The sequence below is a fragment of the Parus major genome, chromosome Z, assembly GCF_001522545.3.
Source record: "Parus major isolate Abel chromosome Z, Parus_major1.1, whole genome shotgun sequence".
In the NCBI taxonomy this organism is placed as follows: domain Eukaryota; kingdom Metazoa; phylum Chordata; class Aves; order Passeriformes; family Paridae; genus Parus; species Parus major.
In genome coordinates, this window is record NC_031799.1 from 73549989 (window position 1) to 73566149 (window position 16161).

At 40.4% G+C, this 16161-nt stretch overlaps 1 protein-coding gene across 5 annotated transcripts in view; it reads left to right on the forward strand.

Annotated features, from left to right (window-relative positions):
• The window catches only part of SSBP2 (single stranded DNA binding protein 2), a 137165-nt gene that overhangs the window by 85171 nt on the left and 35833 nt on the right, over positions 1-16161 (forward strand). For 3 of the 5 annotated variants that reach the window (XM_015652850.3, XM_033520412.1, XM_015652851.3), the window contains exon 5: positions 7548-7637. The exons of the other annotated variants lie outside the window; for them this stretch is intronic. In XM_015652850.3, coding sequence (XP_015508336.1) covers positions 7548-7637 — 90 coding nt within the window. The remainder of the gene's footprint in view (positions 1-7547; positions 7638-16161) is intronic. 5 annotated transcript variants of the gene reach the window in all.

Genomic DNA, 16161 nt, shown 5'->3' on the forward strand with positions numbered 1-16161 from the left:
GATGGATGGATGGATGGATGGATGGATGGATGGATGGATGGAAATTCCTTGATATCTGGTACCCCCTGGGGTGGGCCAAGGAGTTTCTGTTGCTCATTGACTACGCCCTATAACTCCTTCATAGCAAATAGTCACCAGCATGAAAATGTGAGGTCTCCATAAGCACAGTGCCTAATTCTGGTTTAGCACTTAGAGGTGTTAACTCTCTGCTCAACAAGTTACATTTATCCAAAGATAGATATTCAGTCAACATGAGAAAATGAGATACTTTAGAGGCTAGCTTTCCATAAGTTTTAAATTTATCCTATTTTTCTTCAAATGAACACATACTTGTTAGGGAATTAAGTATTTATTCATCAGCACCTGCACACAGAAGAAATACAACTGGTTTTAAAGCAATGAAATTCAGTCCAGGGACTCTGAAGTGTGTAGTGTGTTGTGTGCTGTGTACCACTAATTCCAGTGATAATGGAGCTAATGTTCAAATAAAACCCCCAAGTGGATGCTTCAGTAAGTTCTGTCTATGAAAATGGGCTGTCATAATTAGTGTTCTGAAGTCACATGTTTTCACTTTTTAGGATGGAGGAATAACTTAGGGAGCACAGACTTGGAAAGCAGAGATGAATCCATGGTTGGTATCTTAGTAAATTGATATTTATATGTTATTAAATACAGGTTATTAAAAAGGAATTTCATGACATGAAGGTCCAGACAAGAACACATAAATGAACAATTTTTCAGACTCTGGAGCAGTAGAAAAGCAGTTTCATCATAAAGTAAATTCTGCAATTCAGGTCTCTCTGAAGTAAAATTTAGCTCTTTGTGCATATGACTTTCCCAGTCAGCTTCATATGGAGACAAAAATCCATTTTGAATTGTGAGGGAATTACTGAGGGGTTTTTGGTGTATTTTCCTTTCTGAAGTTGTGCATGTATTGCCAGCATTGCTGAATCACTCCCAGGCGACCTGAGGATAACCCCAAACCAGGCTACTTTGCATTTCATAATCAAATTTTAGTCTTTCAGCTCACAGCATATTTGTTCATTTGTTTCATAACTTGGAAAGGACTGAGAGATACAGAAAAACTTTCATCTTAATAATCACTGTATTCCTAAAATGGAAAAGCACTTGACTCATGTGGAGTGCTGGGCCATAAGAACTGGGATACAATACTCTGGCAATCTTAAAATCTTTGGAAAATAAAGTGGGTTTAACAATTAGATTAATTAAATGATTAAAAGACAGTGTGCCAACCACTTAATTGCTAGGGGAAGTCGGGGTATGAGATAGTCTTGTCATACTAGTCCAATTAGCACAATTGTACCAACCATGAATTATCTGTACAGCATGGAAAAAAATGGAAGAGTGTGTTGGGGGAGAAGGAGGAAAGGATGAGCAGCCATCAGCCCCCTTTGTGCAGCAGGGCATGTCTTGAGCACGGGGAATATCTGGAATTTAAAACCCCAGCTGGAGACAGAACGTATGGGGGCTGAGGTGATCCCTGTGTGAGGAGGAGCGTGTTCCAGGGCGGGCAGGGGTCAGACCCGTGGTCTGCAGTGGTCCTTGCTGCGATCCTGGAGGGAAACGGGAGCAGAGCAGCGCGGGGAACGTGCGGAGGATTCTGCGGCTGCCGAGCAAAGCTGCCTCGGTCTCCAGGGAGTCTGGAGGAGGGGTGTAAGTGTCACTTCTGGAAAAGAAGTCATTTTGTTGAAATATCACTGCAACTCGGCTCCAGGCTTCAACAGCAGCAGCGTTTTGTGTCCTCAAGTGCCTTTTGTTGTCGGCAGCGTGGTGGTTCCTGCTGGGGCTGACGGCGCTGCTGTGGGGCTGGGACCCTGCACTCAGACACACCTGGCTTCACCTCAAATGGGTGCCCTGGCCTTCACAGAAAATGGGCTGGAAGCGTTGGTCAAAGTATCATTTCATTATGATTAATTCATGATTATCAATCTTCATGAAGAACTTCACTGAAAGAGGGGCTGGGCACTGGGATGGGCTGCCCAGGGAGCTGCTGGAGTCACCATCCCTGCAGGGGTTTATAAAAAGACTGGACGTGGCACTGAGTGCCATGGGCTGGTTGTTAGGGCTGGGTTGGACTCAATGATCTCAAAGGTCTTTTCCAACCTGGCTCATTCTGTGATTCTGTGATCCTCTGACTGAAGAAAGCTGGGTATTCTGCTTTTCAGAACAGGTCTGTTTTGTAAAAAAAATAACCCAGAAGAGTGGGTAGAAATTGAAAAGAATAGCATAGGTTTATTTCCATATCTACAACAGAAATTACTCTTGCACCTTTTTGTCAGTGAACCATCCATTGATACCTACTCCAAGTACTGATTTTATTAACTTCCGGGCAATAATGAAGGTTTCTTTTAAATAATTTTTCTTTATAAGTATAATTTTGAGAAAATCTTGTCTGGAAGTTATGTTCTAAATAATACAAGAAGCAGCAGCTGAGAGACAGGATGGAAATGCTGTCTTTTAACAGAAATTTGAAGTCCTTTTATTCACTGATAACAAAGCTTTGCTCAAAATTAATTTATATTCCAACCCAGTAGCCATTTTTCAGCACTGTAATGCAATTTCTGTGTCTCAGCTAAGCAGGATGAAATCCCCAGACTGGGCACTGGGATACAAACTCTGATCCCACTTCAGATATGGGGAAGCTTTGCTGGAGTGAGGTGGGTTTGGATTTTTTTCTTGGGGAAGAAGGATGGGGGAAGTCTCAGTAGGCACCTTCACCATCATCATCATCATCATCATCACCAGCAGCAGCAGCAGCAGCAGCAGCAGGTCTGCTCTTCCCTAACTGACCACATCTGCTGATGCAACCCTTTTTGTATTTCCAAGGATTAAATCTGATTTTTTTAATCTGCTCTGATGGCATCGTTATTTTTATTATTCTCTATTACCCATAAATAAGATGGAATGAAGAGAAATAAAATACCAGAGTCCAGATGAAACCATAGGGAGCTGGGACTGGAGGAAAGCAGAAGTTTTAAGGAATGACCTTCCACAATTCCATTTCTCAGACTTGTGCTGTCATGTGAATGCCTTCCTGTTACACAACAGAAATTAAGCAGTTTAGACAAATATATATCAGTGGAGCTATGCCAGGATTTAATTAGGTCTCATGATCCAGATCTTTCAAATTACCTGCCTCTTTCAGTGTGATGAATCCACCTTATTTGGCCATGACCTTCCAATCTGTGTTGAGTAAACCAAGGCTGCTCAGTCTGGGGGTTTTGGTTGCTTGGTGTACAGCCAAGTGTTCAAAGGCTTTGTGAAAGGCACAGAGACTTGTTTAGAGTGCTGGGGAGTTTTCTGAATTTTATTTATTTTTTTGCTCAGAGTGATAAGTAGTTTTATGTTCCCTCTTGGAGGAAATGAGGGGGTTGCTAGTGGTTAATCAGTGTAGTTCCTTTAATACTTCTTTAATTTGTGATGGGTACAAATAGGGAAGGTCTGTTACAGGAACCAACTGATGTCTTAGAAACTTGGTAAGTTACAAGTTGAAATGTTTACAAAAGTAAATTTTGATATTTTTTTAACGGCTGCAGTATGTCTGGCACTTCAAAGCTATCAATGACCAGAAATTAAACATGTGGTAAATATGACTGGAAATAGCAATCATCCATCACTTGTCTTTCCAGAAAAAAACCCAAACCAGCCACCAACTACATTTAAATTCCTTACTTCCCATAACTTCCTGAGTTATTGTACCAGATATTTATCCCCCAGAACAGAAAAGGAGAAAAGGAAAAAAAAAAGCAACAATTGTTTAAGTTTTGACATTTTCTGGTTTTCCTTCTGACTGTACTGCTCTCACCAGCATTTCAAACATGGCTGTGGTTTCCCTGCATTGTCTTTCATAGTCCACATTCACTGTTCAGTTTCTTTCATTAACCCAATACCAGCGTACATAAAAATATCCTGATGTTGATCCCTTCTGCTCTGGTTCAGCTGATTGTGTCTGTACCTTCCATGGCAGAATGGAAATATCTTTGTCTGGAGACAGCATGCTTTGGTTGTCTGTCTGAATATCTGAAAATACTATATTCCTAAATTATAAGAGCAGATTTGGGGCTGATGTGCAGGAGGGTGAGGTGATTAGGGAATTGGGTGTCCAGCACTTTTATTTTTAAGGTCTAACTCCTTCCCTCCATCATCCAGTAGATCCCATAATTTACCATCAGTGAGACTTCTTAAAAACAGAACTCTCCCTTGAGTGGACAAATTTGGTAACATGCAGTAAACTGCTTACTTTAGTTAAAAATAAGGAAGTCTTACTGTAAGCAAAATACCTGAAATTGAATTTCTTGGTGAAAGAACGAGTCAGGTGAGGATTTTCATAAAGTCAAGTAATTTCTTTGTAGAATTCTTTGGTTTCAAATTAAATTCTTTGTAAGCTTCTCTCATCAACCACTTGTTGAGATGGCCTCATAAAACGAGCATTGCAGGTTTATCTCTGGAATTTTATACTTCAGATACTCTTCTAGTGGAATAGCTAAATTATTTTACTTTACATTTTATTTACTTTGTGATTTCTTTATTATAAAATCCATTCTAAACCATAGCTAGTTTTATTAGTTACTATAATAATCTATTTTTGCATTGCTAAGAGTAGCTTGGAAAGAAATGACCATAATAACTTTCACTCAAGTACACAGTTTTAATTAATAATTGTAAATTATTATAAATTCATTAGTATAAATTCATTATTTTAGCTACAAAAGCAAATACAGATTTCCATTTTTAAGGAGGTAAGCTACTGTACAAAGAGTTTATACCATCTAAATTTTCCAATTTTATCTTTTTATGAAAAGCAGGGAAAGCAATTTGCAAATATTTAAAATGTCAAACTAATGGAAGTATAAATGATGAACAACTTGTAAGGCATGCAAAAGGAGGCCATGGTTTGCTATGGGACTATGGAAAAAGAATGAATAATTCATCAGGATAGAATAAATAAGAATATTTCCATGCAGCAGTTGCAGGTTTGTTTATTGATCTACCTGGTAGAAGTTCTTAAAAGATTCATTATTTAGCACAAGCTAGAAAATGTAATATACCCAAAACACTGAAAATGCTTTATTTCTGGCTGTGGGACTTCATTGCCCATCAGGGAAGAAAATCCCAAACAAACATGAAAACAGAAAAAAAAAAGCCCCAATGAATTGCATAATGAAGGGCAGAAATGGAGGTTTCTGTAACACCTGAGAGTTTTGCAGGATGCCTGTAACTGCAGAATTCTTACAGTTATGGAAAGGCACTGCAGCTGTCACTAACACTGCCCTGCTGCTGTGGCCACGCAGACTCTGAGCCCTCCCTCCTTCCTCTCACAGGTGCAGGGCAGGGGAGATGCAGAAATGAAATGAAAATGTTATTTTTAGGTGTATTACTTACAAAGCCATTTTAGGACAGCAAATGGCTAACAGTTGTAACTTTAACCCTTTTCTCCCTCCATTTTGGAATAGTCATTATTTCCCCCTCCCCCTCTGTTTTTAAACTGAATTTGCCATTTTATTTTTTAAAAGATAATTTTCAAAGTGGGAAAGGGTGTCAGCAGCAGGGTGCTGTATCCCTGTGGGAGCTCTTCATCCCAAGGACATGTCCCATGGCCAGTGAGGTGGCTCAGCCCAGGGCACTCGGGGATGATGGTGCTGTAATAAAGCCCATCAGTGCCCCTTTAATGAGCTGCTCCTCCTTGGTCAGCCACTGCAGCTCAGGCTCTTTGGGGCATTTGGAGATGCTCAGGCTTTTAACATCATCGATTTTCTCCATCACTGCTGCTGCTGTTGTCATCCTTCATCCAGAAAACCTGCAGAAGTGCATCCAACATGCTCCACTCAGACTGTGCCTGTCATGGGTTTATTGCATGTTGATGCTTAAAGAGCTTGTATTTCCTTAAAAGAAACCCAAACAACAGCAAACCAACAGCTTTTACTCCTGTTTTCCTTCAGAAATGGGTATGATAGCAAAGTAATGATTTGACATGAGTGGCAGTGGCTGGCAGAGCACCACCTTTTTTGGCCACAGCTTCCCAGGCTGCTCTGGCTGCTTTGTGGTGGCCTCTCCCTGCATCATCTGTGATTATGATTCCAAAGTGTTTGCTGCATCCAGCTCACCTGGCTGGCTTTCCCTGTCAGCTGCAATTCCACCGTGTTCTAGCACTGATCCTTGAATAGATAATACCCTTTATGAGAGGATTTTTTTTGTGAATCAAAGCCTTGCAAAAAGGTTTTGAAAGCCAGCACCTTTTGCAGACTTTATATTTGAGTGATACATTCTGGACTTTTCCAAAGAACATTGAGCTTGGATGCTAAATATCTTACTGCTAGTTGTTCAGAACTTTAATTCTAAAACACAGCTTAAGCCATTGAAGAAATCTCTGGTGATTAACTGAATGTTTCCTTTCTGCTTGGTTGAAAAAGGTCATCCCTCCTTTTGTGCCAGTTTTCAGATCTTTCCAGCATTATTCTTTCCTTTCCTAGATATTGTGCCAAACACCTGGAAATGCCATTTCCAGATCTGCATCTTTAGGGTATGGAGTGTGAGTGCACAATAAATAGAGTGATAATTTAATATCTGTGTGTTCTGCAGGGCAGGCTTTGGCAGATCATTAGTAACCTGCCAGTGGCTCTGGGAGCATTCTGTGTGCTCCAGTACTTTCACACAAGATTTTGAGCATTTATAGGTGATTCAGCCTCATGCCCTACAGAAACACATTGCAGGAAGGAAGAATGCTAGAAATTAAAAGTAATTGAGGTTCCAACACATGACAACAGAAGCAGTTTGGCTTCTCTTTTCTGTGACAATCTCCTGCGTGTAAATTGCCAGGAGCAATATTCTTTACTCGCTTATTCCAGCTGAAGGATTTGCAAAGGTAACTAATTTCATCCTCTGATTCACTCCTTAGAAATCCCTTTTTTCTTTTCCCTTCCAAAAACGTAACCTGAATTCTTCTAATTTGTCATGGTGGTTATTTTTGGGGTTGGTAAAATCTTGAGCATTACCAGCAGAATCATGAGCCTCCCTTCTTGTACTGTTTATAACAGAGCCCTGTTTTGAAGCTTCTTCTTGTTGTGGAAAAATATTACAGGCTGCTGAAATTATCTTTAAAGTGCTTAGAAATTGCTGATAAAATGCATAAATTACTTTCTTTATGCTCTGTGTATATCCTTGTGCATGTGTGAGACTGTTCATACACATAAGTATGCAAGTTACATTCAAGCAATGCAAGTTACATTACTGGTGCATGTAGAAACACTCAGATACAACATTTTAAAAATTTAGTCAACATTTGTCTAATTGGCCTGTGCTATCTCTGGCACCCCTCCTCTCAACACACATTTGTTATTTCAACAAATCATGGTACTTGTATGGACAAAAGGCTAAACACTTTTAATTTACCTTCAGATGAAACAATGGCATAATAACATATCCAGAGAATTACTTTCTGCACTTTGGTCAGGTTTGGGGATTTTTGAGGGGGGGTTTAATGCCTACCATGCAATGACAAAGGTTTATTCTCCCTTTGTTCTTTTCAGAGTGCTGCAGCAGCTCCCAGCCCAGTGCTAGGAAACATTCCCCCAGGAGATGGCATGCCAGTAGGTCCAGTACCACCGGGGTTTTTTCAGGTATTCAGAAAAAAAAATTATCATTACAGGAATTCTAGGATAGAAAATCCTCTGTAATACTGTTTGCAGAAAAGGTCCTGTTCTGAACTATGTCTCACTGTGTGGTGCAATATTTGAGAGTTTATTTTTAAACAGAAGTGGACAGGTGGGAAGGAAGGGACCTGACTGACAAGTATTTAATTTATGAAATAGTACAGAGCAAGAAATGGTGCCAGTTTTTTAGCAGAGATTGAAAATGCCTGAGTACAATATTAAAATAATTTCTTGCAATAATATACATAACATTCCATGGAAATTTTAAAGTCAGAATGTTGTTGGTTGTGTTCAGCTCTGTGCTAAAGCCACGGGCCAGGTTCCTGAGCTTGTGTGGGAATTCAGCCTGAGCAATGCAGAATGTCCCGCTGAGCATTGCCCTGCACCTTGAAGATCTCAGCCCAAGTGCCTAAAAAATTAAATCAGGGATTTACACCTTGTGCTGCTTCTGTTCAGTTTTGTCCTTCGTGGAGCTGAACAGCCATTTATGACTTTGGGCAGTAACAGCACAGGATACAATGGTGGCAGAAATGACATTTTAGTGCAAGGCCAGCGTGGTGTTTGTGACCTGAGGCTGCACTGCTCCCAGGCTGGGCTTACATCTCCTCCTCACCAAAACTCGCTTGTTTTCCTCCACACTGGCAAACTGAGGTTTGATTTGTAACACATGAAAAGATACTTGGAAGTGAAGTGGAAAATATCTGGCTGCTGCCAGTCACAAAATTCTCGGGAGCTGGCAGAACTCATTAATTAATTTATTTCTGCTTTTAGTGCTTTGAACAGCTGGTTAGGGAGGCTCTTTTGCACATAATTTTTGTATCAATTTTTAGATCATATCAATATTTTGCCTTTTTTTTTTTTTTTTTTTACTTCAGCCTCCCACTTCAGCTGTGATGTCAGAGGAATTAACTTTTTTTGTTATTGTCTATTATGACTACTAGGATGGGGAAGGGGCACAGATAGGACAAGTGTGTGAAGTACAGAGGAGAGAGTAACTATTTTAAAGGTTGTGCAGAAGGAGGATGTGGGAGTTTTGTTTTTAGAAGCGTGAATAGACTTCTAGCCACTCCAGATCTTTGAAGATGTAAGAAAGACAAGCTGATAGAAAGTTGAGTGCGGGTAAAATCTCATTGTATGCCAGTATGTGGCTTGACTCTGATTTGAATCCACAATGACATCCTGCTCTTTTTGCGAGGCCTGAGAGTAAAAAGGAACATTTTTCAAGACATTATTAATCCTTGCTGTAGTTGTGTGCTTGAAAATACACGAGCTTGGAAATCAGGTGTGGTAGTGGATGCGGTGATGTGTTTGGGAGCAATCCCAGCAAGGGGAGCTCAGCCAGAATCCAGAGGGTTCCATCCCAGTGAGAGCCTGAGGTGTGAGTGCAGACAGCCCTGCTGCTGCAGTCTTGTCAGGCAGCACTTAGTGCCAGGCTCTGAAACCTTCATCAGAGCTCAGCCTCACCAAGGTCAGCTCGCCCCAAGACAAGAAAATGTGCTGGCAGACAGAGCCTGCGTGTGTGAAACTTGAAAATGGAGGGCTATCATCTGCTGCTGTGAAACACAGGTGAAATCACAGGCAAGAAATGGAAACTCACGGTGAAATCCTCCCCCTTTCATCATGGGTGCTGCTGTAGACCTGTACCTGAGGCGCTTTCTCCATCCTCTCCTGCAATTCCTCTGGTCCCAGGGTAAAACAAACCCCAGAGAACAGATTCATCTCTCTTGCTCTGAGAGCTGGCTGCCTTTATTCTTCTCCCCCCAGCAGTCTGGAGCCGAGACCTGCCCCTCACTCCCGGATTATGACAGCAAACAGTTCGCTCTCCAGAGCCAGACCACATGGGCAGAGCTGGAGAGAGGTGCTTGTGTCTATATTTAGTGCACTGAGACTTTGCTCCGCAAAGGCCTCGTAACATTTTAATTCCTTTAACCCGAAATTTATCTGGAAGGTCACCCTGGAATGATAAGGGTGCCTGTTGTTGCTTTCAGGGAGTTGTTTGGGTTAGGCTGAGCTGAAGCTGCTGACAGCCAGCACCTGCCAGCTCTGCTTGCAGAACTCAGAGGGGTCACAAATGATTTGAAGCAATTTCTTCCCTCTTGGTTTTGTACTCCTGTTTTGGATGGGCACCCACAGGGACATGAGCAAAGTGGGGTCACTGCTGCTGCAGTGGGTTCTTATCAGATCAGGGGAATGTCACAGTCCAGGGGGGAAAATGTGCTGGGAATGAAGAAACACCAACAGGCTTTGCTTTTGGTTGGCACTGCTGACCTCTAACACGATTTTTCAGACTATTTTTTATAGAACAAAATAAAGATATTTTATTTTTTAAAAATAATGCTGTCTGCTGGTATAGCACTTGGAGGTAGAGAAATACTGGAGAATTGCTGTTTCTCAGACAATATGTGGCAAAACTCTGCTCTTTGTAAAAGGAGGTTTTCTCATGCAGGTAGAGCGTTAGCACTGATGTTAATTAGCAACCTGTGGCATTTCATGCTTGGTCCACAGAGGTAGAAGTTCTGAGGCCAGCAGCTGAATTTGTCTTGTATCTCTGTGTAGTTGAACTTTAATGCTTCAGTTCAGGTGGGGGATGATGGTCACTGCACTGCTGACTGTTCAGAAAAATGGCCCAGTGCAGGGAAGGTGGTGGAGTTGTTCCCAGCTATTGTCATCAAATAAATGAGTTTTTTGGGGTTTTGTTTGTTTGTGGGTTTTTTAGTTTTCAAGAGAAATTGTTTGCAGTGTCAAAAGTGAAATGTGTAAAGTCAGTGTTTATGTGGAGTTAGGATGTGCCTCAGTTCCCTCACTGCTGTCTTTGTGTTTGAATGTACCTTTAAGTTCATAGACACATACATTTTGTCCTCATCTTCTCTCAGACTGAGCAGCAGCGGGACTCTGGAAATAACTTGGTGTGAAACAGAGCCTGAACCTGCTCTTGGTTCGTTAGCAGCAGCACTTGAATGTGTGGGGCACAACACCTCTGCTGTACAGGACTCTTCAACCCCAAGTATTATAACCCAAACAGCTGCTTTGGGCAACAGAAGTCATGAAACAATACAAGATTGCATACAAGCGAGATGATTTTATTTATACACGTCTGAAATGCCCAACCAGCCCCAGCCTGAGTCTGGAAAAGTCTTATTTTCCAGTTTTCCCATCTGTAACATCCTGGACATGGAGCTAAGGTGTGAGGAAGGCACTTAGCTACTGCGATAATAAAATAAAGTCATTTGGGACATTTTCTGTGTCATTATTAGACATTTTTAGTCCGGTTCATTTGTTAGTTTCTTCATATGGCCAGTCTTGGATATCAGCATGACCTGCTCTCTCTGTCCCTGGTTCTGGAGTCCTGTCTGACCCTGGCATAGTAACTGAGCAACTGAAAGGTTGAATAAGATCATAATAAATAATTACTTCTGGGTCTAATGTTAGTGGATGTATATGTATATATATATATAATGTCAGCAGCCACAGCTTTACACAAGGCTCTTACAAACTCATGTACAGCGAGTTAAATCTTCCACTTGTGATCAAAGAAGTTCAGGTCATACAATTCAGAGACGTAGAGCATTCCACATCCAGTCTTGCAATTGCTGCTCTTCAGGTACTGAGGACCATTTCCATCCCTCTCTTCTCTGATGTTTTAAGGCAGCTAAATAATTTGAGAGATGTCACATTTGTGTTTTTGCGGACTGTTTATTTGATCTTTGTGGACAATGTTGGTATTAGTAAGCAAATGAGCAGAGGCCAGAGGGAAGTGTGTTCATTGAGGCATTTGGAGTTTTTAAACAGAATGTAAACTATTGATTTCACAGGATTTTGTTTGCCTTTTAGTTAAATTTCCAGTTTTAGCACTCCTAAATGCAGAATTTAGAACAGAGGACCATGGAATGGTTTGGAAGGGACCTGAAAGCCCCTCCTGTTCCAACCCCAGGTGTGGGCAGGGGCACCTTTCCTTCAGTGGTTCTCCAAGTTACTGACTCCCAGTGCTGCCCAGAGCCTGACCCTGACTGCTGCTTTTGCACTGCAATTAGGAGAAACTTCAATTTATGTTTAATTAAACCTCAGTTGTCCTCAGCTCCTGTATTCCATGGCTGTGTGACGAGCGTGACTGCCTTTAGAGGCACTCACCTGGAGACCCTGCTGGCAGCTGTACGGGGAGCAGGTTGTTTTCCAATTGACAGTTCACTTGTTTAATTTGGTAATTCTGTTAAAAGTCAAATTCTAGCACTTGTCTGTACCTTTTCACACATAAGCGAAGCACCCTTTCTTTTAAACACATTATTTTTTTCAACACATTTGTTAAAATCTCTTCAAGTTCAACTTACCACTAAACATTATTTCTGTGGTGCCTGTATTTTCTAAAGGGCTTTTCAAGTGGTTGGCTTCGTTCACCAACTTCAGATCACCAGATAAACTTGGAATGGCATGGGAGAGAAGTGTCGACACCATGTTCGAAATACAAATGTTACATATTCCTCTTATATAAAGGGGGAAAAAAAACCCAACCCAAACCCAGCCCTGAAAAGTAATGTGAGCTTGCCTTGCCATCTAGTGGCAGCTGCTCCTGCTCTTTTTAGCTCAATACATATTATTCTCAAGTATTATTTTTAGCCTTGTTTGCCATAGTAGAGCTGACCTAATGCTTCAGGAGAGTGTTATTACAGTAAGGCACATGAGCAGAAAGGACTTTTATTTTCCTGCCCAGCCTTACTGTTTGAGATATAAATACATATCTCAAAGAGTAAGGCTGGGCAGGAAAATAAATAAATAAATAATATATATATGTCTATATAAACATTTATATTTATGATATATAAATACATTACAAATATATGTCTACCATATGTAAATAAATATAAATCAAAGTTTATCACCTAGTTAAGTGAGAATAAGCAGAGTCAGCAAATTAAAAATTAGTAACATGCATCTCCTGGATTTTGAGGCAGAAATGGTGAACTACGTACAGATGGAAAGAAAATGGATTTGTAAGGTATAGTGTAAGGCTGTAAAATATCTCCGTAATGTAATATTTTAGTTCATAGTTAATAGTGACAATAGTTGCAGTGAAGTCATGGCATGACACATTGTTAAAAAATAGAGTTTGTATTCCAGAGCCAATGAATGCAGCATTTGGTTAAAGGAAGGAAGATGGGGAGGGAGGAATCCCTCGGCACCTCTTTAAAGCCATTTTGGAATGAATCTTCCACTGGGGGTTACTATTTGTGCAGGGAATGAGGAATCCCAGTTCCAGCTGTAGAATGGCACAGCTGGAGCCAGAGGAAGTGCTGTGGCTCAGCCTGCTCTGTGCAGAGCCAACACCTCTATCTCTGCCTGTCTAAAAAAGTTTTGTTTCCTTTTAAACCCCTTTGAACTCTTTTAGCTCTCCCCTTAATGCTCACACAGTCTCCCGGTTTTCCAGAGTTTCTCCGTATTTTATCTCCCCACTTCCTGCAGCCTCACCTCGTTATCTGTCCCAGGATCCATCACACTCCCGCTGTGCTCCCCATTTTTGCAGCATCGACTTTTCTGTACAGCTGAGATGGATACAAACTGTAGCAGAACAGCAGAATTAGCTGGATTTGGCACGTGTTCACACCCAGCCTCAATTCCAGCACAGCAAGGGGGGCAGTTGGAGATGGAGGAGTGAAAAGTTAAAGATTCCGAGCAGGGCAGACACAGGGAAGTGCCAGAAGCTTGAGAACCATCCTGGGTTGTGAAAACGTGGTGATGGAAGAATGAAACGTCACCAGAGCTGCACATGCAGTGTGTGAGCAAAGACAGCAGCTTTGGTAGCCCTGAGAAACTTTGAAAATGGATTTTAAAGGGGACTTTTTTCCCTTTATATAATTTGTATAATTCATGTTGGTAGGAAGAACTTTATTGTATTTTTGGAATCTCCATGGTTTGTCGATGCACCCACCCCAGTAGAGCAGTCTGGGAATCTTCAAATTCATAAAATGATAGGTCTAATTCTTTGCAGAATTGGCATATGTGCCTTTCTGTCCTCAGCAGTATCACACTGCATTTTTAAATATTCCATTTTTAAAAATTACTTTGACTGGTTGCACTATGTGAGAGGGTTTTATCATCTAGAAAGATCTTTAAGTAGTTTGTGTTTTTCTCCTGTTTGGGTTCCTTTCCCTAAATACCAGCAATAAAGTCAACTTCTAAAAAGTGAAGTTATCCAGAATCTGCTGGCCTCAATAATCCCACCCTGCAGATGTGGAAATGCTTTTACTGCTCGTAACTGTTGGAACAAATTAAAACTGCTCAGTTTGAGGAGCTAATCAGCTGTTCCAAAGAATCAGCCATGTATCATCATCAGGTTCATCAATCTGGGGAAAATGCTTTCAGTCTTCTCTCTGGATGATGTCTAAATTCTAAAAACGCAGGGATTTTTATTTTTGAGGGTTTTTAAGGTGTTACATCTCAAATGTTTTGGCTTGTCGTGTTTGAAATACTCTGTTTTCCCTTCCATTTGCATTTAATAAAATTAATGTAAAAACTGTTTACCTGGTTTAAAATTCATCTAAGTAATGCTTTTTATAAAATTTTAATTTCTTTCAAAAATTCCTTTAAGCATTATGTGCAGAACTTAGCAATTTTCTGTCCCAATTATGAAATCTTGAGCTTCAGATAATGATGTTCCCCACAAAGTGACATAAATGTAATAGCAGTACAGTTCCTACAGATCATCTAAAAGCAGATCTGGCTTTCAGCATCTCAGAGAGAGATGCCTAGCTGGGGACCAGAGGTTTTGTTTGGGGCTTTTCTGATTCTTTTTGTTTGTTTCTTTCTTTCTGTTAAGCACAGAATTGTTTCTTCATTTTTCTACACCAAACAAGGTGTGTGATACAGTGTCCGTCCATATGCTGTCCTTGACCAGGGATAAAACATTAAATTTATTTAAAAAGCTGGTATTGCTGTAACTTGGAATTCTGGATAGGGAAGGAGCTCTTCAATTGAGGGGAAAAGCCCCCACTTTTGCTCTGTATTATGAATTAAATCAGACCTCTTACTGGTGCTATTTTTAAGTTGTCAGTCTGCTCTTAGAAAACCATAAATACAGGAATTATTTTTTAGGGATCTTTCCCTGAAGCACAGAGACAAACTGGCTCATGGAAGTGGGTTTGGTCATCAGGAAAAGGCAATATAGAGAGAACTCCTCTCTCAGTGCTGAGAATAACACGTTTTTATGTGAAATACCATAAATAAAATCAGCTGTTTTGGTTTGCACTGGTAAACTGCAAGATGGGCAGTGTACAACCCAAATTTCATCTCCTAAATACTTCAGAAAAAAATCATTTAGTGTTCAGTCCCAGTTAAGACTAAAATGTGTTAATGAAGAGTGTCCTGAAACTTGAGTGATTTGTTACTGCTGAGAGAGATGCCACCAAAAAAAAAAAAAATCACTGAGGAAACTGAAAAATGAAAAGCAATGAAATGAAAAATGAATTGCAGGCTAACTCAGATAAATTCAATTCACACATATTTAATGGTTCCCCATGGTCCTCCTAGGAGGGCAGACCCCCTCCGGTTTGGGAATGGAAGATGTAGGTGTAAAACACCTCTAGAGTGTTTCCTAAAACACTGGAGTCTTAAAGAGATATATTGAAATATTATTTTCCCTTACAGGAAAATGAAATAAAAGTGGCCAGCAGTCTTATTTTTAATCTTTTGGATACTAATACTAGCAATACATAGCAGTAAGTGATGCCAAACCTTTTAGCCCAGAGTAGAGTTTGGAAACAAAAAAGGTGAAGATGAATGGTATTTTACACAGAATGTGTAACTGGGCAACTGATTTTTAAACAGACACAAGAGCAGAGATTTTTGATTTGTTTCACTTGTGATCGTGTAGAACTTTTAAATGGATAGATGGAAAGATTGGGTAATTTTCAGAATTACAAGAGGAAGTGTGCCCTTGTCTCTTGCAGCTTGAACTGTTTTCCAGTACTTGCACCTCAAGTAGCAGCACAATTAATTTAAGATCACTTGTAGTGTGTACAAATAAGGTCTGTGGTTCCATTTTCAGCTGCTAGGATAAGTGGTGTTTATGTTTGTGTTGTAGGTGGCTGAGTTATAAAAATCAATTGTTTGCTATTTAGGTCTTCTCCATACCAAGTGTGAAGTTGTGTCTCACCATGTGATTTTTGTTAGTGGTCAGTATCAACTGAGTCTCAATAGGATATGAAATATTCAGGATTACTTCTCTGGACTAGTCTTTGTTGTAGATTTTGCAAATTTATGTGAGACAAAGTGTGATTGATAAGTGCAAAGGTATGAGTTAAAAGCAGGATAAAAATGTCAGTGCAAGAAACCTGTATCTGGAAGGAAGTAAATTACACTCCCAGCTTTGGGAAGTAAATTTAAAGAAGCAATAGATTTATTCAAATATGTCATGCTTAGTAGAGCACCACCCTCTGAATTCCTTATTTCACCACTATTAGGTGGAAGTGAAAACTAATCCACATCACATTTTAGAGTCTCC